This window comes from Prorops nasuta, unplaced genomic scaffold (assembly GCF_024137725.1).
Source record: "Prorops nasuta isolate Cenicafe-Biocafe unplaced genomic scaffold, Cenicafe_Pnas_1.2 PNAS00005, whole genome shotgun sequence".
NCBI lineage: Eukaryota > Metazoa > Arthropoda > Insecta > Hymenoptera > Bethylidae > Prorops > Prorops nasuta.
The window spans coordinates 1,499,485-1,523,686 of NW_027116802.1; the positions used below are offsets into that span (position 1 = coordinate 1,499,485).

At 31.8% G+C, this 24,202-nt stretch overlaps 1 protein-coding gene across 3 annotated transcripts in view; it reads right to left on the reverse strand.

Annotated features, from left to right (window-relative positions):
- Positions 1–24,202, reverse strand: part of Csk (C-terminal Src kinase) — a 278,720-nt gene that overhangs the window by 32,073 nt on the left and 222,445 nt on the right. For 2 of the 3 annotated variants that reach the window (XM_066727078.1, XM_066727077.1), the window contains one exon: positions 16,376–16,598. The exons of the other annotated variant lie outside the window; for it this stretch is intronic. In XM_066727078.1, the coding sequence (XP_066583175.1) occupies positions 16,548–16,598 (51 nt within the window). In that variant the 3' untranslated portion in view covers positions 16,376–16,547. Of the gene's footprint in view, positions 1–16,375; positions 16,599–24,202 lie in introns of those variants that run through there. 3 annotated transcript variants of the gene reach the window in all.

Below are 24,202 nucleotides of genomic sequence, written 5' to 3' on the forward strand. Positions count from 1 at the left end.
TCATAGAGGTAGAAAATTTGAACTTCTCATTATCTTCTTCAGTTTTAGAAATATTAATTCTTTGTAAGGACTAAAATTACTAGTTGCAATTCATTCTATGACGGTAAAGCGCCAGTTTAAAAAAAATAACAACGATAATGTATTAATCTGTGAAAAAAATTACGAAATTCACTAATAAAGTAAGCTTTTACGGTAATAGGACAAAGTGTAATGAATAATTGAAGATTAAAAAGAAGCCAATGTTCCTAAAATTGTAAAACATTATTGGCTAGAACGAAATCAGCTAATGAACACAAAATTTGAAACTGTTTTACGGATATGAACGCATAATAATATGTTTGACAACGACAAGCGTATTTATTCTTTCGCTTTATTAGAAGAGCGTCCATCATATCTCTCCACTACTCCTAGCCTAAACACACCAACAAATCTTGCTGACTAATAACTCTGTAGGTATGTTATTGCAACACATAAATGCAATTATGATTTATTTTGATATAGAAAGAAAGCTTTATGCTAAAATCTGTAGCTCGACCTTCATTCCTCCTGAACCAACGAAACTATGCATAATTTTCTTATCACAATCTGACTTCTAACAGCAGTGTAAATTGGATAAAAACGTACGCGAATATACGAAAGTCAGCGTGCTTTTACGCGAAATTCTGTGTCTTTATCAACACGAATGAACCAACACGCAGAACTAACGGCTGCCAACGCTTCTATCGATATGGATTCATAGTTACTTATCATTTCTACCGCACCGCGGCACTAAACATGACTAACGGAGTTGCGACACGGTCGGTAAGTTTTTAACGCTCAATGGATCCCCTTAAGGTGGCTCATACGTACGGTACCGTATAAAATAGGGGCCTTAGTTTAAACAGTTACAATTTGTTTTAGTTAATCTATTTGAATGGATTAATAGTATATTAAACAACACACACACACACACACACTCTCTCTCTCTCTCACACACTCACATCACACACACATGGGAGGAAAGTTGGCGATTGCAGACGAGTGTAATTTTGGCAGCACGAGCTAAGGAAGAAATGCCATTTACAAAAGTGCAATCGTCAAATCATTTCATCTTGTGTTATACACGACACTTTTCATCAAACGTGTATGGAAAGTGGGGTTTTTTCATCGTAGTTGACTATCGGACTAAAAACGGCTGTTTTCACGACAGTATCAGCCGCGCAGGCGTACTGGAGTTTTCCTTCACTTTCGGCCGAAGGGAACAGGATTTTTTTCCTCCTAAGGGACAAAAGTGAACCAAAACTGTAGTGCGCGTGCGCGTCTGAGACTTACGTGAAAACAACCGTTTTCAGCTCGGTAAACTACGCTAAAAAGAGCCACTTTCAATGCACGTGTGATGAAGTAGTATATTGTTAACCTAGGCAAGAAAGTAAGCAATTTCCGACGACGTAAAAAGTTCTAATGCATTCGGCTACATTAATACCCTCGCCTCGTGCATTGCAACTTCACACCTCGTCGGAAATTGCTTATTTTCTTTCCTAGGTTAACAATATATTATGGAAACCTATTATTTCTTACATAAAAGGAGTTGCTGGTCATAAATAAATGATAAATAAGTTGGTGAATACAAGCCGAAGTAACCGCTGAAAGCACTGTTTGATGATTATCATACTTCCACTTTCGATATCTTTTTCACTTGTTGAGTAACTTGCTATTTGTGCATTAAACTAATAGTATTTGCGTTACACGAATTAAAAGTACCTTTTTTATCATAAAATTACATATTATTATATTCGAATACAATGTAATTTCTTAATTTTTCAAACAATATTACATGTCAAAAGTCACATTTTTCAAACTTCTTGTTCTTGGTGATTTGGTCGATGACTTACGGTTTCAGGACAGATTTCAGAAGGTTAAAGTTCAAATATTATATTCCTAAAATATTATTAATATCTATACATTTATTCGTAGTTCGACGGAACTACCTTAAGCGATTACTTCCTGTATCACTAATAATAATGGATGAAAATACGAATTTTAACTGCATGCGATAAACCCGCGTAGAATAATATTGACTAAGAGATGATTTGCAAAAGGATATAAATGCTATTGCTATGGACCACCAAATGTGTGGCTAAGGTATTGGTTGTAGGCTGGCTTTGTCCTATTTTTAATTATAATACCGTACCTTCTCATTTGCGCTTTTAGATTAAACAGGATTATTTAACTCTTTCAAGGGCGGTGGAAAGTATTCTTCTCACCTCAATTTATTTATTTTTATCGTCATAACTTTAGTTTATTGCATCATATAAATATGACATAATTTTTTTATATTCATTAACAATGTATCTTAATACTAAAAAATTGGTTGTGCAACAAATATGCAATTTACAATTGTTGTTAATAAACAAAGGAGAAAATTTCTCTTAATTTTTCATTAAATTCATCCAAGGGGTTCCTCAGTTATAAATCAACTTTTAGATCATGCATTTTCATTCTAGAGATGATAACCAGAGAAATGCTTGCTCTACAAATTGTGATAATAATTGTTGTTATTATTTATTTCAAAGCATAGCACAAAAATGTTGGTTTTACTCAAAAAAAGAGATATATTCCATATTTTACATAATTGATTATTATAATCAATTATATTTGTTATAGTAGTAGTATTTAGATTTCTGATTATAATAATAAAAACTGTGAATCATGCAAAATGGCAAATCCAAATATTCTATTTTCAGAATAATAATTCATGTATTCGAGTGTTTAACATTATGATTGCATATAATTTCGTAACTAATAATAAATTTGAGTAACTGATCAGAAAATGTAAAAGAAATTAATGTTTCAAAAAGGTGAACAATATTCGTCACAAATTATTTCTATAAATTTCAAAACTGCCAATTAATTACTCTAGAATGTGGATTAGATAATATATATTTATAATTGAATATATCAGTATATTATTATTTACTTATAGTGCTATAAAAAATTATGCTCGAAATGATGTCTTCATAAAACTCCATAAATGCGTGTTTAGATTCAAATCCGCTTTTAGTTGTATGGTAGGAGGAAGATACAAACTTTTCGATACAAATTTTTATCTCATCATCTTTTTGTCATACTGGTTACGTTATACCGTATATTGGAAAACTAAATTTTTGAAAAAAAAAACAGTGACTTAATTTACTAAAAAACATTGATATCGCTTTTTCATTGTAAAGCGATCTGCTTATATTGTTTCAAACATATTCCAAATTTACCAATGTCTATTTTGCAAATAGAAAAATGGATAATTCAGAAGATTTCGATGATGTCACACCTGTGCTATCAGAAAATGAATCGAATGATAATGAAGAGCAAAGCGATAATGAAGATGTCAGTTTTGTACCAAAAGTAACAGTTGCATATCGCAATGTCAATTAAAATTCTCATAAACACAAAAAATTGCGTGGAAAAAAAATATAGACGATGAGCTTTGGAGTCAAGACAATAAAGCAAGTGCTGAATTGCCATTCATTGAACGCGTTGGGCCAAAAAATATTCAACAAAATATCTAAACACCTGGTGATTTCTTTTTATGTTTACTTTCTGAAAATCATATTGATCTTACTGTAAAATAAACAAACCTTTATATTAGTCAAAAAAATATTTCACCTGATAAAAATGTTACGAGTGAAGAGATAATAAAGTTTATAGGAATCAATATGCTCATGGGATTGAAAAGATTCCCATCTTACCGTGACTATTGGTCAAGTAATTTACAAATTCATGATTATTATATAAGCCGTATTATGCCAGTGAAAAGATATTCATTTTTGCTGTCAAATATTCATTTAAATGATAATTCTCTGGAACCAAAAAAAGGCCAACCAAAATATCACAAACTTTATTAAATTAAACATTATCTTGATAATCTCTCAAAGTCTTATAAGTATTATTACGACCCAAGTCAACACCAAGCAATAGATGAAAATATGATGAAGTTCAAAGGCAAGAGTACCATGAAATGGTATATGTCATTAAGGATGTTCTACCCCAAAATGATTTTCATAAGATTGTTTTAATTTTAATTGAAATGGGTTAAATATAACAATATTGACACGATAGTCAAATCTGAGATTGATGACACATTTCTAGCTAGAGAAATTCAATATCAATGTTATCACTTTTACTATGGAACATATAGGAGATTCTGCTAAAAAGACAACATTTTTACTAATATTAGATAAACGGTTCTTTAGATTTTGTTAAAAAATAAATGCTTCACGGATTATAGTTGTTAACAGCACATAAAAAAAAAATGAAAAATATGACACGTACCGTTGCCAAGAAAATGTAATTCAAAGTTTTATTGTAATACGATAAACGTGAAAGATAATAAATATGGCAGCGTCGCATATGCGCGCGCAACTGCGGTGCATATATTTACTGGTAATGAGGGAGAATATATATTTTCAAATTATTATTGTACTTAAATTTGTATATCTACATTTTAAATTATATGTTTTAATTGTGGATGCGAAAAATAATAGGATAAGTAGTACAATATAAAGATTGAAAAACATGTGTTCATCTTCCCATGTTGCCGTTATTACAAAAAGCTTAAGTTGCATCCACAACTTCACTATACGCGTTAAGCCATTCGCCGGTGTGAATAGTACCTTTGGGGTAGAACATCCTTAAAACCTATAAAAAGGGGCTACAGATTCTGGGTTAGGGCTGATGAAAATGGGTATGTATGTCAATTTCAAATGTATACCGGAAAGGTTGGAAACAGACCTGAAAAATGTCTTGGTGAAAGAGTTGTAAAAGATCTAACAAGAGATTTGGTTGGTCATAATTACCACGTGTACCTCGATAATTTTCATTTAAGTGTAAACTTTTAATGGTCTCTTTATTAAATGAAAATATTTTTGTTTGTGTAACCGTCAAAAAAGATAGATCTAGTCTGTCAAAAATTCAGATAAATGATAAAGACATGAAAGTCGGTGATAGTGACATCCGCACATCTAGTGAAGGCATACGGTGGATAAAATGGATAGATAAAAGACCAGTCCAATTTTTATTGTTTGAAAATGATTTGGTAAAGTTCTCTGAGAGCTTTAGGAAGGAAAATTCTGGTGAACAAAATAATAATGCTTGAATTAATCGATAATAAATCATTTATTTAAAATACGTTAAACTATGTACAAATATTAAATTGCCCGTAGGCCGCAGAACTGAGTATTGCTCCTACGCGAGCCGAGAATAAGTATAAATTGCTCCGACGAGCCAAATAGATACTAAAGTGTGGAAAAACCTACCCACAAAATGTACTGATCTATCTATGCAAAATCCCAATCTTGCTGAGAACCCAGGGCCCAAGGTAGGATGCTACGTACCTGAGACCAGTGATGCCAGAATGCCTACGAAACTGCCCCCCACCATGACTACCAGCTTCTCACAGCCGCACAGGTAGCCTCGTCTATCGGTGAGGCACACACCATTACCTCGATGCGTGCGTGTTTCGGCTTCCACCGCTTCACTTCCTTCACCTTCTGTAACCAGTGAGTGCGAGAGAGAGGGGTATAGTTTTCTCCGACCTCTCACTCGCCCTCAATCTTAACTTCGTTTAGTCGGCGAGTCGAGGAAAAATCTTTTTCAACCAGCTCGGCGAGTAGTCCAACCAAATTAATAAAAATAATTATACAAAATCTTAAATTTATTTTAATTTTTTTTTAAAGCGGTAAATCGTAAGGAGTGAAAATATACAAAATTCGAACTCATAAGGGGTGTGCTTACAGCGGGGGGGGGGGGGGGGGGTGAAAAAGGGGTAACCAAAAATATTTCGACTCCCATACGTCATAGAATAAATTTTTTTTTTTATTTTACACAGAAAAATATTCTCTACAACTATTATCTAACAATCTTTTTTGTAGCGGAATCGGTTAAAAAGTTATTCAGCAGAGAAGGATACAAATGTTGTAATTTTAACTTATTTCATTTAATATTTTGAATCCCGCTATTTTAACCGAAAATAAGTTAAAATATTATTTATAGGGCATTTAATTAGCTGTAATTCTAGCTAGTTAAAATATGATTTTCGTCAAATAGAATCCTAGATCGAGGGCATCAAAGTTTATTATTTTAACTACTTGCTTTGCTCAATGAATGAAATACACATCTTCACTATGTTTTATGTTGAAACCTTAAGCTCCTCATGTTTTCAATGTATTTGTGACAAGTGCTTTAAAGAATAAATTTTTTTTCACACCACCATGGAAGTAGAGTTGTGGAGGCATATTTTTTTTTAACGTGGTATCTCTAGAAGGTATATTCCATAGGATTGCTTACTGAGCTAGTTTCGAGACAATTGCAATGAGCTTGGCCATAGGGAATCTTTCATTAAAGATATTTAATTTTTCAGGTTATTAATAAATGAATAAATTAAATGTCAATCTTAAATAATATAAGTTAATGATAATGACATAGAAATGTTTACAACAAAATTATATGATTCCCTCAAATTTCTCGTTTTAATTTAATTCATAATTATTCACTTCAAATAATTGTATATCTTAAACAAGACATCTTTCACTGTTTCAAGAACATATTCTTAAACTCCATAGTTGTTAAGCAAAGGTATATTTACCTTTGATTTAAATAAGAAAATAAATTTATTGAAATATTCATATTTTTTACTATAAAAACGTAAATTCTAGTAAATGAAAACATCTAAATATAGCATAAAATATTTTTACTTTAAAACCTTTTCCTTTACATTTATCAAATTAATTTCTGTAATAAATATATCTTACTATAGATATATACTTTTTATTTTTAAAGGGCATGGTTATTAAAAACAAATATATCAAGAGACACGGTAGTGTCTCGACGGCAAGTACACATAAAAGTAGATAATGACATGTATATACGGCCGTCGAGGCACTACTCTCTTATACAGCAAGTTTGGCTGTCCTAATTTTCAAACCGATTTTTCTTTGAGAATAATCCACTATCATGATTTAAGCAAAGATTTTCTTAAAATGGGTTTGAACAAGCTTTCATTTGAGCCCATAAACATTAAAATCGGTTCACGCAATCCAGAGATCTCATACTCTGTTAGCTATCTATATGCCGAAGTTGAAATTCTTCTCCCTTCTTTCTTCCCGAGTTCTGTATTTCTCGGGCTGAAGTTGGCGGCTAAGGAAAGTGACGTCATTTTCACATCGCTTCCAACAAACTATACCCAACGACGAAACTATAGTTGTGAACTTGCAAATAAATCGATGTAATCGATATAACTAATCCGGCAACTTGTTAACTGTCAATAGTAATGTAAGGTTATGTATATTTAATGCAGTGAGATTTTCATTATCATGTTAGTGAATGAGTTTAATTTTTAAAATGGCAAATAAAATCGAATAATAATGACACAAGGAGTCGACAATTATTAGATAAGTATAACATTATATTTTACAATACAGGATGTTAGTATACTTTGTGGTACTTTGTGGTACTTTGTGAAATTTCTTTTTCAGATAAATTAAAATAGACCATTTCAATTTTCATTGCTGAGGATAGAGCTGACTAAATGAAGTAAGATTCACATTTACATATTTTCAACACTGCCAAGGAGAAGTATACATTCAACGTTTATGTGCATCGGTGATTATCAGGAGCATATTAGTTGCAAGAAAGCGTTAAGGTATACGAAAATCATATGCTAAACTTCTAGGTATCAAAATCATTAACAAAATGCATGTTCAACTTTCTTTTATCTTTAAACTTATGTGGAATTTAACTGTCCGATAGGTTATATCATATATACAGTCAATTTTCCAGAAGACAATAAAACTTTCTTATTACTACGATTAAAGCAAAATAGATGAATATTTGGTCATTGTTAAATAATATTCAATTATAATATCAAAAAAGTATTAAAACCAAATATTTATCTATGCTTCCCACAATTCAGAGTAGAAAAAATTATTATTATCTAAAAAATAAATGATCCAAATTTAATTTTTTATAAGTATAACATTGAATTTTATAATATAGTATGTAATATATTTTTTGGTACTTAGTGAGATTTTATTTTAGATTGAATTATAATAATGTGTTTATTGTGTCACATTGTGCAGGCTTGAGCTGTAATATTAACTAAAAGAAGTCAGAGATGATACCAGTATGCCATAGAAAGAGCCATAATGCAAAATTAATGTTGAGAGTTAAACCTTAGGAAAAGGTGGAGAAATTAAAAAAATTGGAAGCCAATTCATGATAATGAATGGCTTGTAGGTGATTTTGGGCATAAACTCTTTGAAATATATAAGTCAATTAAATAATAAATATAATGATAACATCATCTATATAGAAGTGAAACAATGAAAAGAAGTCATCATTTCAATATTTTCCATGCGACAGAAGATACAGTGTATAAATTTGGGAAAATGAAAGCAGTATATCTAAAAAAGAGAGGCTTCCATTGCATTAATTTGTGTATTTTCTGGTTTATATTAATGAAAAGAAAATACAAATGGCACTAGTTTGCTTGAAAAAGAGTCCTAATTCATAGTTGATATTGGGAGTAACAGTTAAGAAAACGGTAGATAAAGGGATGAATTTTCTAAGCATATCCTTTGAAAGCGAAGGGCTTGTAGGTCATTTTGGGCATAAAATTTTAGAAATATAAATCAAATAGTTAATGAAAACTATAACAATATCATATAGATCTGTAAATATGAAAAGAATTCATGATTGCAATATTTTAAATGTGATGGGTCATACGGTGATTAAATTTAGGAAGCTGAAAGCTGTACATCTAAAAAGAGAGGCTTCCATTGCATTAATTGGTGTATTTCCTAGTTTATATTAATGAAAGGGAAATATAAATGGCACTAGTGTACTGGAGAAAATGGCATAATGCAAAGTTCATATTGAGAGTGACAGCTAAGGAAAAAGTGGAAAAATGAATCAAGTCATAAGAAAATACTTGAGATTGAAGGGCTTGCAGGTGATTTTAGGTATACAATTATGGATTTAGAAATCATATAGTTGATGAAATTTATAATAAAATCATGTAGATGTGTAAATATGAAGAGATTTAATGATTTCAATATTTCACATGTAATAAAGTATACAGTGTGTAAATTCAGGAAACTGAAAGCAGTATACCTAAAAAACATAGGCTTCCATTGCATTAACTGATATATATTTTACAGTTTATATTAATGAAAAGAATATATAAATGGCACTAGTTTACCAAAGAAAGAGCCATAATAAAAAATTGATAGTGAGAGTAACACTTAAGAAAAAGGTGGATTTAGAGGTAAATTTAGAAGCAAATTTTTGAAAGCGAAGAGCTTTAAGGTGATTTTAGGCATAAAATGTTAGAAATATAATTCAAACAGTCATTGAATACTATGTTTATAGCCTCTAAAAGTGTAATTATGATAAGAATCCATCATTGTAATATTTTGTATTTTATTTAATAAATTAATAAATTAATATTATGAACTAAAGCTTTACATTATGGAATGCTGAGGACATTGGAAAATGTTTTGTTATATGAAATTAGTTAAAACAATTGTTTAGTTTTAATTCCTATATTCTTACAAAACGTTATAAGATCCCACAAAAAACAAGATTCGCTTGTAAAAAAAGGACGGCAAGTACTTAATTCGTCTCCAGCATGATTAATACAGTAATATAAAATAATTTAATTTAAAAAAATAGTGAAATCCTAATGTTAGGCAAGTATAAATTTTTACCATGGCGAAAATTGAAATTTGGAAAAAAGTAAATAGTAACACAAAAATTACTTGCCTGGCCCGTAATATTCATGTGTAAGTCGCTATCTTGCAATATAAGCGTTGCTTCTCGTAAGTTAAAAATGCGGCTATTTAATACGATTGCATACAACGGGCCGAGCAAGTAATTTTTGTGTTACTATTTACTTCTTTCCAAATTTCAATTTTCGCCATGGTAAAAATGTATACTTGCCTAACATTAGAATTTCACTATTTTTTTTAATTAAATTATTTTATATTACTGTATTAATCATGCTGGAGACGACTTATGTACTTACCGTCCTTTTTTTACAAGCGAAGCTTGTTTTTTGTGGGATTGTATTTACTTCCATATTCATTTTCTTTTATTATAGCTAATTTATATTAAAATAGATATAGGGGAAAGTAGTCGAATATCGATCAAGCGGCTAATATTGATCACTTAATTTTACAAAATAGAATTGTGCTATAGGATAATTCTGATAGACTGTGAATTAATAAGGAAGAAGCTTTATAGTAATAAAGGTGTTGGATGACTTTGTCGAAAACTCGGGCGTTCCTAACGAAAAAAATTTATGTACGATTTTCTTATAAGAGTTATACTTCATTGTATGAGGTATGCATTTGTGTGTGTGGCAAATGAGTCTATTATGAAATTATTGCCATAGATTAAGCTACGTCGTGATTTAAGGTAAGTTTTACATTTTTCATTAAAGTAGACAATTTTTATATTGGTGATTATAAATGAGCTTGATCATTTACGTGCATACGCGGATTATTTCGATCACGTTGATCGATATTAACCGCCTTTGATCAATGTTAGTCATTAGATTTACTACTTTCTTTATACTTTCAACAAAACCGTCAGCAATAAAACAATAAAAAATAAAAGAGACTTATTTAAGAAAACAGAAAATGACATTTGTCTTAAATATAAAAAAAATAGGTAGGGATGATCTAAGGTAGCGTTTTAGGTCATGTGGATCATTGGTCCGTCCTATCAGGGATGCCAGATTCCAGCTATTCGCAACCAAAATGAAGTTAGCCGTTAGTCAGTCACACTATCGAGAATTTGAGAGAAAGGGATACACACACAGTGGTGCCTTGTCAGCATAGGTGTGATTTGGACTTCGGAAGAGTTCGGCTTTAGAGGAAGAGCGACTACCGCTAACTAACAAATTTTCACGTGTCATCTGTGTGAAGTGATGCTGTTTTTACCCAAAAACTCGATGGAAATCAAAATCCTTTTCCTAAATTAGGTTTTAATTTTTATAAAATGCTTATATGTAGCCATTAATTAATTAGATTTGGTAATAAATACAAAAAATGCGTTCTTATTATAACAAATAATGTGAATTGAGGTATAATAAACTCAATGTTTTTATATTATCCTGCAACAAATGCATTTTTTATTTATTATTGAGTCCAATAAATTAATGACTATTAAATAAAAATCTCTTATAATGATAAAAAAAAATTTTAACTCCGTCAAGACTCGAACCTGAGCCCGTCGCGTGACAAAACGGCAACTTTACCGTCTGCGCTACAGCGTTCAATTAGTGTATCAAAAGCAAAACAGCCTTTTAAAGACCGACTACAATTCTTTCATTAACTCGTCATAAACGATCAAGAATCAGCTGTAATAATAAATACATTTATTTCCACAGCATTATTACACTAAATTTATTATGGTTTTAATTTGAAGCACACACATTTTCCATGAAGATACGATACTTTAAGGGTAACCATGCAGTAAGTACTCTAAATACAAAACTATTCATATGCTCCATTGTCATAGATTTATTAAGTAATATTTTAATATATGTTACGTGTAATCGAATAATTTATGATACTTGAGCATATGAATATATAGTTTGGATCTATAGTACTGCATGGATACCCTTAACCCTTTCAACCCCAAGGCTGTTTGTTTTTATTCCTCAGTGTCGAGTAACACTCGACATTGGAGTGGAAAGGGTTAAAGTATCGTATCTTCATGCAAAATGTATGTGCTTCATATTAAAACCATAATAAATTTAGTGTAATAATGCTGTGGAAATAAATGTATTTATTATTACAGCTGATTCTTGATCGTTTATGACGAGTTAATGAAAGAATTGTAGTCCGTCTTTAAAAGGCTGTTTTGCTTTTGGTATACCAATTGAGCGCTGTAGCGCAGACGGTAAGGTTGCCGTTTTGTCACGCGACGGGCTCAGGTTCGAGTCTTGACGGAGTTAAAATTTTTTTTTATCATTATAAGAGATTTTTATTTAATAGTCATTAATTTATTGGACTCAATAATAAATAAAAAATGCATTTGTTGCAGGATAATATAAAAACATTGAATTTATTATACCTCAACACACATTATTTGTTATAATAAGAACGCATTTTTTGTATTTACTACCAAATCTAATTAATTAATGGCTACATATAAGCATTTTATAAAAATTAAAACCTAATTTAGGAAAAGGATTTTGATTTCCATCGAGTTTTTGGGTAAACATAGCATCACTTCACACGGATGACACGTGAAAATGTGTTAGTTAGCGGTAGTCGCTCTTCCTCTAAAGCCGAACTCTTCCGAAGTCCAAATCACATCTATGCTGACAAGGCACCGCTGTGTGTGTATCCCTTTCTCTCAAATTCTCGATAGTGTGACTGACTAACGGCTAACTTCATTTTGGTTGCGAATAGCTGGAATCTGGCATCCCTAATAGGACGGACCAATGATCCACATGACCTAAAACGCTACCTTAGATCATCCCTACCTATTTTTTTTATATTTTAGACAAATGTCATTTTCTGTCTTCTTATATAAGCTTCTTTTATTTTTTTTTTGTTTTATTGCTGACGAGTTTGTTCAAAGTATAAAGGAAGTAGAAAATCTAATGACTAACATTGATCAAAGGCGGTTAATATCGATCAACCTGATCGGAATTACCCGCGTATGCGCGAAAATGATCAAGCTCATTTATAATCACCAATATAAAAATTGTCTATTTTAATGAAAAATGTAAAACTTACCTTAAATCACGACGTAGCTTAATCTATGGCAATAATTTCATAATAGACTCATTTGCCACACACAAGTGCACACCTCATACAATGAAGTATAACTCTTATAAGAAAATCGTACATAAATATGTTTTCGTTAGGAACGCCTGACTTTTCGACAAAGTCATCCAAAACTTTTATTACTATAAAGCTTCTGCCTTATTAATTCACAGTCTATCAGGATTATCCTATAGCGCAATTCTACTTTGTAAAATTAAGTGATCAATATTAGCCGCTTGATCGATATTCGACTACTTTCCCCTATATCTATTTTAATATAAATTAGCTATAATGAAAAAAAATGAATATGGAAGTAAATACAATATATTTGTTTTTAATAACCTTACCCTTTAAAAATAAAAAGTATACAGGGTGTTTCACGTAAGGCGCCCCAGCTCGAAATGAGGACTCAGAGCGCATGGTGGGGGCAGATGCATCTAATTGGCCGCGGAGGGAGAGAGAAGGATTAACGTGGAGAAGGATAGAGCTATCCTTTACTAGACGATACGCCTAGCGTGTCGCTGCCCCTCCCTTCCCCGCTCACATCAGTCATCTTTGGTCAACTCTTATCCTCTTTCTTTTACTCTCTCTCCAACCGCGGCCAATAAGATGCATCTGCCCCCACCATAAACTCTAAGTCCTCTTTTCGAGCTGGGGCGCCTTACGTGAAACACCCTGTATATCTATAGTAAGATATATTTATTACAGAAATTAATTTGATAAATGTAAAGGAAAAGGTTTTAAAGTAAAAATATTTTATGCTATATTTAGATGTTTTCATTTACTAGAATTTACGTTTTTATAGTAAAAAATATGAATATTTCAATAAATTTATTTTCTTATTTAAATCAAAGGTAAATATACCTTTGCTTAACAACTATGGAGTTTAAGAATATGTTCTTGAAACAGTGAAAGATGTCTTGTTTAAGATATACAATTATTTGAAGTGAATAATTATGAATTAAATTAAAACGAGAAATTTGAGGGAATCATATAATTTTGTTGTAAACATTTCTATGTCATTATCATTAACTTATATTATTTAAGATTGACATTTAATTTATTCATTTATTAATAACCTGAAAAATTAAATATCTTTAATGAAAGATTCCCTATGGCCAAGCTCATTGCAATTGTCTCGAAACTAGCTCAGTAAGCAATCCTATGGAATATACCTTCTAGAGATACCACGTTAAAAAAAAATATGCCTCCACAACTCTACTTCCATGGTGGTGTGGAATAGAGTTTATTCTTTAAAGCACTTGTCACAAATACATTGAAAACATGAGGAGCTTAAGGTTTCAATATAAAACATAGTAAAGATGTGTATTTCATTCATTGAGCAAAGCAAGTAGTTAAAATAATAAACTTTGATGCCCTCTATCTATGATTCTATTTGACGAAAATCATATTTTAACTAGCTAGAATTACAGCTAATTAAATGCCCTATAAATAATATTTTAACTTATTTTCGGTTAAAATAGCGGGATTCAAAATATTAAATTAAATAAGTTAAAATTACAACATTTGTATCCTTCTCTGCTGAATAACTTTTTAACCGATTCCGCTACAAAAAATATTGTTAGATAACAGTTGTAGAGAATATTTTTCTGTGTAAAATAAAAAAAAATTTATTCTATGACGTATGGAAGTCGAAATATTTTTGGTTACCCTTTTTTCACCCCCCCCCCGCTGTAAGCACACCCCTTATGAGTTCGAATTTTGTATATTTTCACTCCTTACGATTTACCGCTTTAAAAAAAAATTAAAATAAATTTAAGATTTTGTATAATTATTTTTATTAATTTGGTTGGACTACTCGCCGAGCTGGTTGAACAAGATTTTTCCTCGACTCGCCGACTAAACGAAGTTACGATTGAGAGCGAGTGAGAGGTCCGAGAAAACTATACCCCTCTCTCTCTCGCACTCACTGGTTACCGAAGGTGAAGGAAGTGAAGCGGTGGAAGCCGAAACACGCACGCATCGAGGTAATGGTGTGTGCCTCACCGACAGACGTGGCTACCTATGTGGCTGAGAGAAGCTAGTAGTCATAGTGGGGGGTAGTTTCGTAGGCATTCTGGCATCACTGCCTGAGACACCCAGGCAACGAAGCTAGAAAAGAAAGGATAACGTTCTCCTGGAGACCACGAAAACGCTAAAGGAAAAAGTTTTGCGATCTAGGAGTCCTAGTCGAGTCGCAGATAGGTATAAGGATGGCTAAGCTGTAACTTAACAAAATTTGACAAAATCTAAAGTCTAGACCATCTGTAACGGGCCGCGCAAGTGCCAGGCCAGCTGGCACTTAAATAGATTCTGAACTAAATCATGCGAGCGAGAGAGCTCGCCATGGCCGTGGCCACCTAGTGGCGTTGAGTAAAAGTAGAAGAGGAAAGAGACTGAGTGTGCGGAAGCGAGACAGCCCGAGAGGCCACGATTGCTCGCACTGACACATCCCCGATCTCCAACAATTATCTAATTTCCATGATACTTCGATTTCGACGACTGTGAGTCGGCGGCAAAAGGATGGGTCTGTTTGAAAGTTACTTGCCCCGAAATAGTAAAAGACTATAATAAACATATAGGATAAGTAGATACAGCTGAATAGTTGAAATCAATCTATGAACTTTTAGCAGGAAAAGCCAAAAATGGTGGCATCGAATTTTTTGGCATTTTATGGATGTAACTGTAGTAAATTCTTTCATACCATACCGTTTGTATTTTCCATATAACACATTATTACGCAAAGATTATCGATTGGAAATTGTCGATCAATTAGTAGGAGTTTCTAAACGTTCGAAAAGAGAAAGAACAGCTTCGTTACCTTCTGTCACTGAAAAGCCTTCTAAATCTGCACAATCGAAACCTACAGAAGCGCTGAGAACAACGGAATCATCTCACTTTCCTGGAGCTGATTCTACTTATGGAAAATGCACACATATTGTAGCACAAAGAGCAGTGAAAAAAGGACACGATACTTTTGTAAAACGTGTAACGTACCATTATGTAATTCTAATGAGAAATATTGTTTCGAGAATTTTCATAAAAAGTAAAACAAAAGTATTATAAATTTATGACATGTATGGAAAAACTAAAATAAACTACACATGAAAAAAATATAAAACAAAAAAGTACCAAAAAAAATTGGAACTAGATTCTCTCCACGTCCTCGTCGTTAGTTCTGGGTAAGGCAAAGAGGGCGACATTAATATTTTTTAATTTACTTTCGTTACTCAGAGATTAAAATTAAAAAAAAAGGACAAGATTACTTTTTGTTTAGAATTTCATGTAGAATACAGTACAATTTTTTGTATTCGATAATTTTTAATTTTTTTTTTTAGGTCCACCATATTGCTGCAGTAATTTTGAATTTTTCAATTCTATCATCAGAATTGTAATCAGAGAACCCAAAATATGAGAATGTGATAAGCGAAGGTTGATAGCACTTCTAGTTTAATTGTGCCCCTGAAGGGGTTAAAATAAATTTTATTATTCGTGCGCGAAATTTATCTTATATTATAATATTTATCTATTTAATTATAAGTGAAAAGGTACCTAACTTACAGTTTATAATATTAATAACCTTTATTGTAATAACGTAATACGGTACAGGAATAAGTCAGCAGTATTGAATAATACACAATTTAATTTTTCTATTATTGAACTTCAATTAATAGGTTGAAGACTGATTCCAGGAGAGAAGGGCTCGAGTGTCGAATTGTTCATACCATAATTATTTCAGAAGGTCATCGTTTGTGTAAGGATGAAGTTTCTTCCTTCAGAACAAACCTAAGGATTAAGAAAATGCAGTCATGAGAATTATAATAATAAATACTTAAAAGGATAGAGGAAATATCTATAACATTGTGTGCAGGAACTTACATCTACTAATACCCTCTTTTCTATCAATTATTTTTTGGTTAAGCCTGAATTTGATAGAGCACTGCTGTACGTCCTACATTTGACTACGAAACAATTAAAATGTTCAAGGTTATACACTGTACAGTCTAATTTAACATTTCTTTATCTCTTTCATCAGAATAAAGAATTAGCTAATAAATCACAATATGAACAATCAGCTTGCCTTATAATCGGTCTCAATAATTCTTTATCTATTCTTCCTATCCAATTTATATAAACTAATCCTCCATGTACTTTTCTTTATTCTTCTAATTTCCTTTAGAATGCATAATACAAGTTTGATAGGGCAACATGAATTAAATATAACGAAATCATATGAAATTACTTAAAATCGTTTTATTATACTTACTTCATGTTTAATTAGTGAAGCTGGCATTCATATAATTATTTGTATTATGTATAGTAAAGGAAATCTCACAAGAAAACACCTTCGTGTAACAAAGCCACACGGTAAGTAATTTTATTTTCCCTCCAAAGTTGAAAAGAACAACAAAATGGATTAAGAAAGAAAAGCAATTAAAGACCAAATTTTTTGAAGATGTAAATGGAAAAAGTGAAAGATGTACACATAAAACGACAAAAAACAAGTTTCACTTGTAAAAAAAGACGACAAGTATATAAATCGTCTAGCGTAAATAGTATAGTAAAATAAAATGTTCCAATTAAAAAAAATAGTGAAATCCAAATATTAGGCAAGTATATAATTTTACCGTGGCAAAAGTTAAAATTTCAAAAAAAGAATAATAACATAAAAAAGTTACTTGCCGGCCTCCTAATGTTCATGCCTAAGTCACTTTCATAAATACAAGCGCTGCTTCTTGTAAGTTCTACATGTGGCTATTTAAGGAGGTTGCTACCTGACCGTCACTTACAAAAGTTTAGAACTTAATGATAGAGAAGTACCACACACACACATCAGAGCTTATAGTAAACATAAAACTTTTGTAAGCGACTATTTTGCTGAAATTCGTCTATTTACCACACATAAAAAAAACATAACATTCAGGCCTAGACATACAGTAAGACTAGTTAGAGAGAGAGAGAGAGAGAGCGAGAATTTGACCACGCGTATATTGTTGTGCTGCTTCCAACCTCAAATCGCAAGTAATTCAACGTCACACCTCTGAATTTGCATTAAAATATCTCAATAACGGAAACGCTAGGCTTCCTGGCTTTTTAATATCATCTTCCTTTAGGTTTCAAAAAAAGAATACTGCTTTTTCAGTACATTCCTAAGAGCCGTATTTTATTAATGAGCAAACATCTCTTGAAACTGCTGTTACATCCCATATAACGCGTGCTAAATTTTAAAACTTTGAGGCTCCATACCTCGAAATCCATTTCGCTGGTCTATCCCAAAATTCAATCCGTTACGTGTTACATTATAATAAATACTTGGTATCAATTTAAAAAAATCATAAGAAAATTAATTTGGGTAGTAACTTCCTTAATACGATTCTATATAACCGGCCCCGGCAAGTAGCTTCTTTGTGATACTATTTTTTGTCTCGAAATTTTAATTTTTGCCATGATAAAAACATATACTTGCCTAACATTTGGGTTTCACTAATTTTCTTAATTCGAATATTTTATTTTACCGTATTATTTATGCTAGACGATTAAAGTATATGCCGGCTCTTGTTACAGTCGAAGCTTGTTTTATGTGGGATTGGTCTTTATATAAACTATTTAATCAGTATTTTATATATTTTTAAAGAAAAAGTGGCTGCAAGGTTCTAAATTTACATAATATTGATGCAAATTTAGTCAATTTTTGACATTTTTGAAGATCTGCTCTTATGCACGAAATTTACATTCTATCACCATATGTAGAAATTAAAGCATTTCATTGTAGTTTTATGTTTGCTATACTCGAATACAAAATTTATTGACAGCAAACTGGATAAGAAATAAAATAAATACAGTACGTGTTTTGTCTATAGACATTTATAGTCTAATAGGTAGCAGATTTATTTTAGGTATTAAATATTATATTTCACATATTTTCTGACAGTTGTTAAATTTGCTACACATTATTGATCAAGATTGTTTAAAATCAACTAAAAGAGGCTTTTATAATTAACTCATACACCACACATAACCAAAAAGACGTTTTTATTAACTTTTAGCCAACTTAATGATTAGATGTTTTTAAAATAGTCTATGGTATGTGATCTTTGCAAATATCCTTTCAATTTTGAAATCATCAAATTTCTTTTTGGTAACAGATAAAAACTATGTTTACAGTCTAAATTTTATAATTTTAAGCATATTACTAGTTATATTATTTAATTTCCTCAGCTGATGCGATTGCTGTCACTGTTATCCTTATTAACTGTTGCAAATTAAACCTAGAGTTAACTTTGCTTATTAACTTATTACAATTCTTTTGCAGAATATTTATTTTCATGAAAATACAGATTCTTCTATTTATTCTATAAAATCAGGAATGCTAGGTTGTTATTTTATAACAAAATATTGATACTAGTTTTCTGAGAAATCAAATCCAGAATTTGGCAAACTTTTCTAGAGATAATAATAATATCTTTTTACTCTAATTAGAGAAGTATAGATCAATATTTGATTATAATATTCTTTTATGTTATAATTGAATATTAAATAAAGATTAGCAAATATTAATCCACTTTTCAATAATCATAGTCATAAGAAAGTTTTATTGTCTCTTGAAAAATTGTCCGAATGAAAGATATAGTCTGTTGGATAGTTGCTATAGATATCAGTTTAATGAAAAGAAGAAAACATACATTTTGTCAATGATTTAAGGGAGTACCTTCGATACTGCTGTAGTTAAAACAAAGCGTGCTCGCTATTGCGGAGCTCTCGTTTGAACCACTCGTTGTACGTTAGACAATCTGGTAACGTCATGTTATATATAGATATACAGATGTTTACGTGAGAGTATAAAAATTCAATGTAAAATTATGATTATTAAAATTATAATAAAATGTAATCTATCTACTCAAGTAAAACTAAAATATAAATAGGAAACGTTCGATTTCAATGGCGTGAGAACAGTAGGTAGCGGCGTCCGCTGTTTAAACTGTTGACAAGTCATGTTAACAGAAGGTAGCGTTTCGCGTAAAATCATAGTGCGTTCCGTTAATTATTTATTACAACTCTCATAGCAGCGTTGCCAACTCCGTCATTTTGATTATACTACGCTGTATAATGATGTCAGTAATGCTAGAATCAAGCTTTTAGCAACGAAAATGAAGTTAGCCGCTAGTCAGCAGCAGTATAGAAAATTTGAAGGGAAGGGGTATATATCCTTTCCCTTCAAATTTTCTATACTGCTGCTGACTAGCGGCTGACTTCATTTTCGTTGCTAAAAGCTTGATTCTAGCATTACTGACATCATTATACAGCGTAGTATAATCAAAATGACGGAGTTGGCAACGCTGTCTCATAGGTACTTAATACACATTTTGAAAGATTCTATGGTTTGCGGAAATGCTTATAATCTTTTATAATTTTTTTCAAGAAAACCTGCTTTTTTACTGCTTTATGATATGTATATGAACACACTTGAGACCTTATTTCTCATAACACTCAATGTTAATTCCATCAATATTGTTTTTTTATAACTCAACTCATAAGCACCCTAGCCCTCTGATATTTTTGTAAGGTTATTTTCTAGTGTTTATTAAGCTATACATAAAGTTTTTCAAGATCCACTTTTATTTTCAAAACCGAAGGTACTCCCTTAAATACCTCAAAGTATAATATAATATTTTCAATTACCTTAACAGTTTCTGTGAATTAATATACTCCTAATAATGACCGATGCACATTAATCTTGAAAGTAAAGTTCTAGTTGGCATGGTTGTAAGTATCAATCTCAGCGAATCCAATCAGCTCTGTCTTCAGCGATGAAATTAGAAATGTTTTATTTTAATTTTACCTAAGAAATAAATTCCACAAAGTACTACAATAGTACATTGTTAACCTAGGAAAGAAAGTGATTGATTGCTGACGAGTTGTGAAGTTTGGATGCCAGAGGCGAGGTTGATACCTGAGTCGAAGGCGAGGGTCATTAACGTAGCCGAAGGCATCCAAACTTCATAAAATCGTCAGCAATTGATTTCTTTCGTGGTTAACATACTACTTTTCATTACAAATAATGGAAAGTACAGTTTTCTATACGTGTTTTGGAGGGATGAAAATTATTTACTTTCCTCCCGCTAGTCGGAAAAATATCATTTTCGTCCCGCAAAACCGGCATGAGAATCTGTACTTTCACATCACGTGTGATAAAAAGTATACTACGTCCTGTATTGTAAAATATAATGTTATACTTATTTAATCGTCAATTCCTTTTATCATTATTAATCAAATTTATATCTTAATTTCAAAATTCTCACATTCATAATCACAGGAGAATGAATTGTTATTTGGGTGAACAACATCATCACAAGAAAAACAATTTTATTATAAACACAGCAGCAGACACAATTCTGTCAGACCAAAATTAGGTTGGTAATATTGTTATGTAGCCATATACATATTAGCATACATAACTAATATCATTCTTATATTTAGTAATATTATTATTATTAAGAACCATTTCCTTTAAACAAATTCATTATAAAATGTATATATATTTCAATAATTTCATTGGAAGGAAAATATTCCTGTTCCAAAATGCACTTAAGAAATTTTTAAGTCTAACCTGAGCCACATGTCGCAGTTCGCTCACATTGTCGCTAAGACATAGTCACCACACATGACCAATGCGTGTCGATAGCAATCAAGCGTTCTACAACAAACGACGCATTGACCATTAGGACCTACGAACCTTACCAAATAAAGAAATGTTTCACGCTGAACTTTGAGGGAAAGAGTTCCAAATGTGCAGGTCCAAAACTCAGTTCGAGTCTACATCTAATTGGAAACAGTCGATACTTTCCGAGAACCTTCGGTCCTCCTTTAACTCTTAGATTTCCAGAGTATTTTCTTGACCTCGCAATTATTGTTAAAAGTTCATTATCCTTGTGAAACATTGTATTCATCGAAGTCTCTGTATTTTATTACAATAAATGTCTTTAAATACACTAAAATTCCGAAAGTCTTATTACGAATTCGAGTACCTGCACTAGTGTGCACTGAGAATATCTCTATCCTCTGCTTTCATATGAATAATAATAAGATAAAGATACACTCAGTACGCACTAATGCAGGTCTCCGAATTCACAGTTAGTAATTCAGCGATTGCACCACAACAATAGTGACAAATTTTGAGAGTCGAAAATTAAGTTGGTAGTTCTTAGTGACAAATTTTGAAAACCAGAAATCAGGTTGGTAGTAGTGGGAAAATAACGTCATTTAAGTGGAAAAATTTAACCCGAGACATACAATCTGGAGAAGGGAAAGAAGACGAAGGAGAAAAATTGTTATATTTCGGTATACAGGGTGTGTGTGTTTGAGTAATAATGCTTTTAATTTTAACCACATGTTCTTGAACATAAACTAAGTCGAAAAGTCATGTACCATTGCATCCGTAAAAACCTCATTGCCGAGATAAATCAATTTTAAACCGATAAATCAGCTTTTCGTTTCATCAGAAAAATTACTTTACTCACACTTTCGTTGACAGTTCCCTTTCGATAAATGAAAGTCGCGCATAATTCACCGTTCCTTATTGCCACACGCACACACATGTGAAACTATACGAATTATAAATACTACCTCCTGTCGTCCTACATTCTAGATTTAGATGCTGTGTGAATTTATTTTCTGCTTATATTGAACCCGTCAATGGGCGCGCGGGGTGTCCAAAACCCCCCAAGAATAGAAATCTAATGATAGCTTAGCGAAAAATTTGTGCAATCACTTACAAGTATCAGCGTTTAATTAATATAAATAACTTAAAGACATGCAACTGTTATCGTATACGAAGGGAACGTCACATAGATGATATTTATTGAAAAATAAATCTGAATTTGTAAATATTTTACGTCTAATAACGAAAAACAAATGGGATGTCCGTGGCACCCCACGCGTCTATCTATGTAAAAAAAAAGCACGCGCCTAATGGCGGGTTAAAAGAATCCTCGAAAGCATTTGTTAAATTGATAATTCTGGGTTACGATACGGTGTTATTTGTAGATTAATTTGGAAGTCTTTTTATTTTTTCAGTTACGCGAAATATGAACTGCTCCAAGGTAGTCACAAAATAATTATCATTTAAAAAAAAAGAATATAAGGATTTTTTATCACACGTGCATGGAAGGTGGCTCTTTTGAGGGTAGTTTACCGGGCTGAAAACGGCTGTTTTCATTCCAGTCTCAGTCGCGTATGCGCACTAGAGTTTTGCTTCACTTTCGTCCTTTGGGAGGAAAAAATTTGGGCCAAAAGTGAAGTAAAACACTAGTGCACATGCGCGGATGATACTGACGTGAAAACAGCCGTTTTCGGTCCGGTAGTTAACTAGGATGAAAAAAATCCCATATTTCATACACTTTTGATGAAAAATATCGTGTAAACACGAGATGAAATAACTTGACGATTACACTCGTGTAAATGGCTTCCCTCGCTTCGCTCGTGCTGCCAAAATTACGCTTTGTTTGCAATCGTCACCTTTCCTCCCTTGTTGTAAAATATACTATTTTTTTTTCAATTTTTGAAAATCTTACTGTTTATCAGATGGAGCAGTTTGCTATATCATTGGGAGAGCAAAATGATTCGAAAATAGATTTTCAAGTCAGGCCATAATCTTCTCTGAAATTTTGACCAAAGTGGTGAGCTTGGAGAACTTGAGGGATCCTTTTAAGAACAGAATAAGCATTTTTTCAATTCATAAAAGTACAAGCCACAAAATTAAGAATAATTTTTTGTTACTGCCGTAGATTATTATTCACAGTTTTTACACTCTCTTAAGTACGAAAACATTTGAAATAAATTGGTAAATACTTATGCTTTCCTCTTTTTTTATTACAATTTTCTTGTTAAATTGATAAATATTTCATTTAGGATCATGCCATCATCTAGTCACCATAAACTAGAATCTGACTTAGCAATTGACTAGTTTTACTACCAAGTCAATTCAGGCAAGCATTACGCAAATAGTAATAGGTAAAAACTATGGACAATCTACGGTATAAAGAAAAAATTATATTCTTCATTTTTTGGCTTATCCTTTCGGAGAATGGAAAAAGGTTTATTTATTATTCTTAAAGGAATCCATGAAGCTTTTCACTTAGACCGAAATTTCTGGAAACCGCAATGTGCTTTCTTAAAAATCTATTTTGGAGTAATTTTGCTCTTCCAATGATACAGCACACTGCTCTATCTAATAAAAAATAAGATTCTCAGAAAGCGAATGAAGATTTTCTTCAAATTTCTTTTTTAATATAATACTTATTTGTTTACTATCTTATTAGACTGAGCATGTTATACAGTGCATCAGCGAAAAGATAAAAGGGTTTTAAAATTAAGCTATAAATAACGCTGCA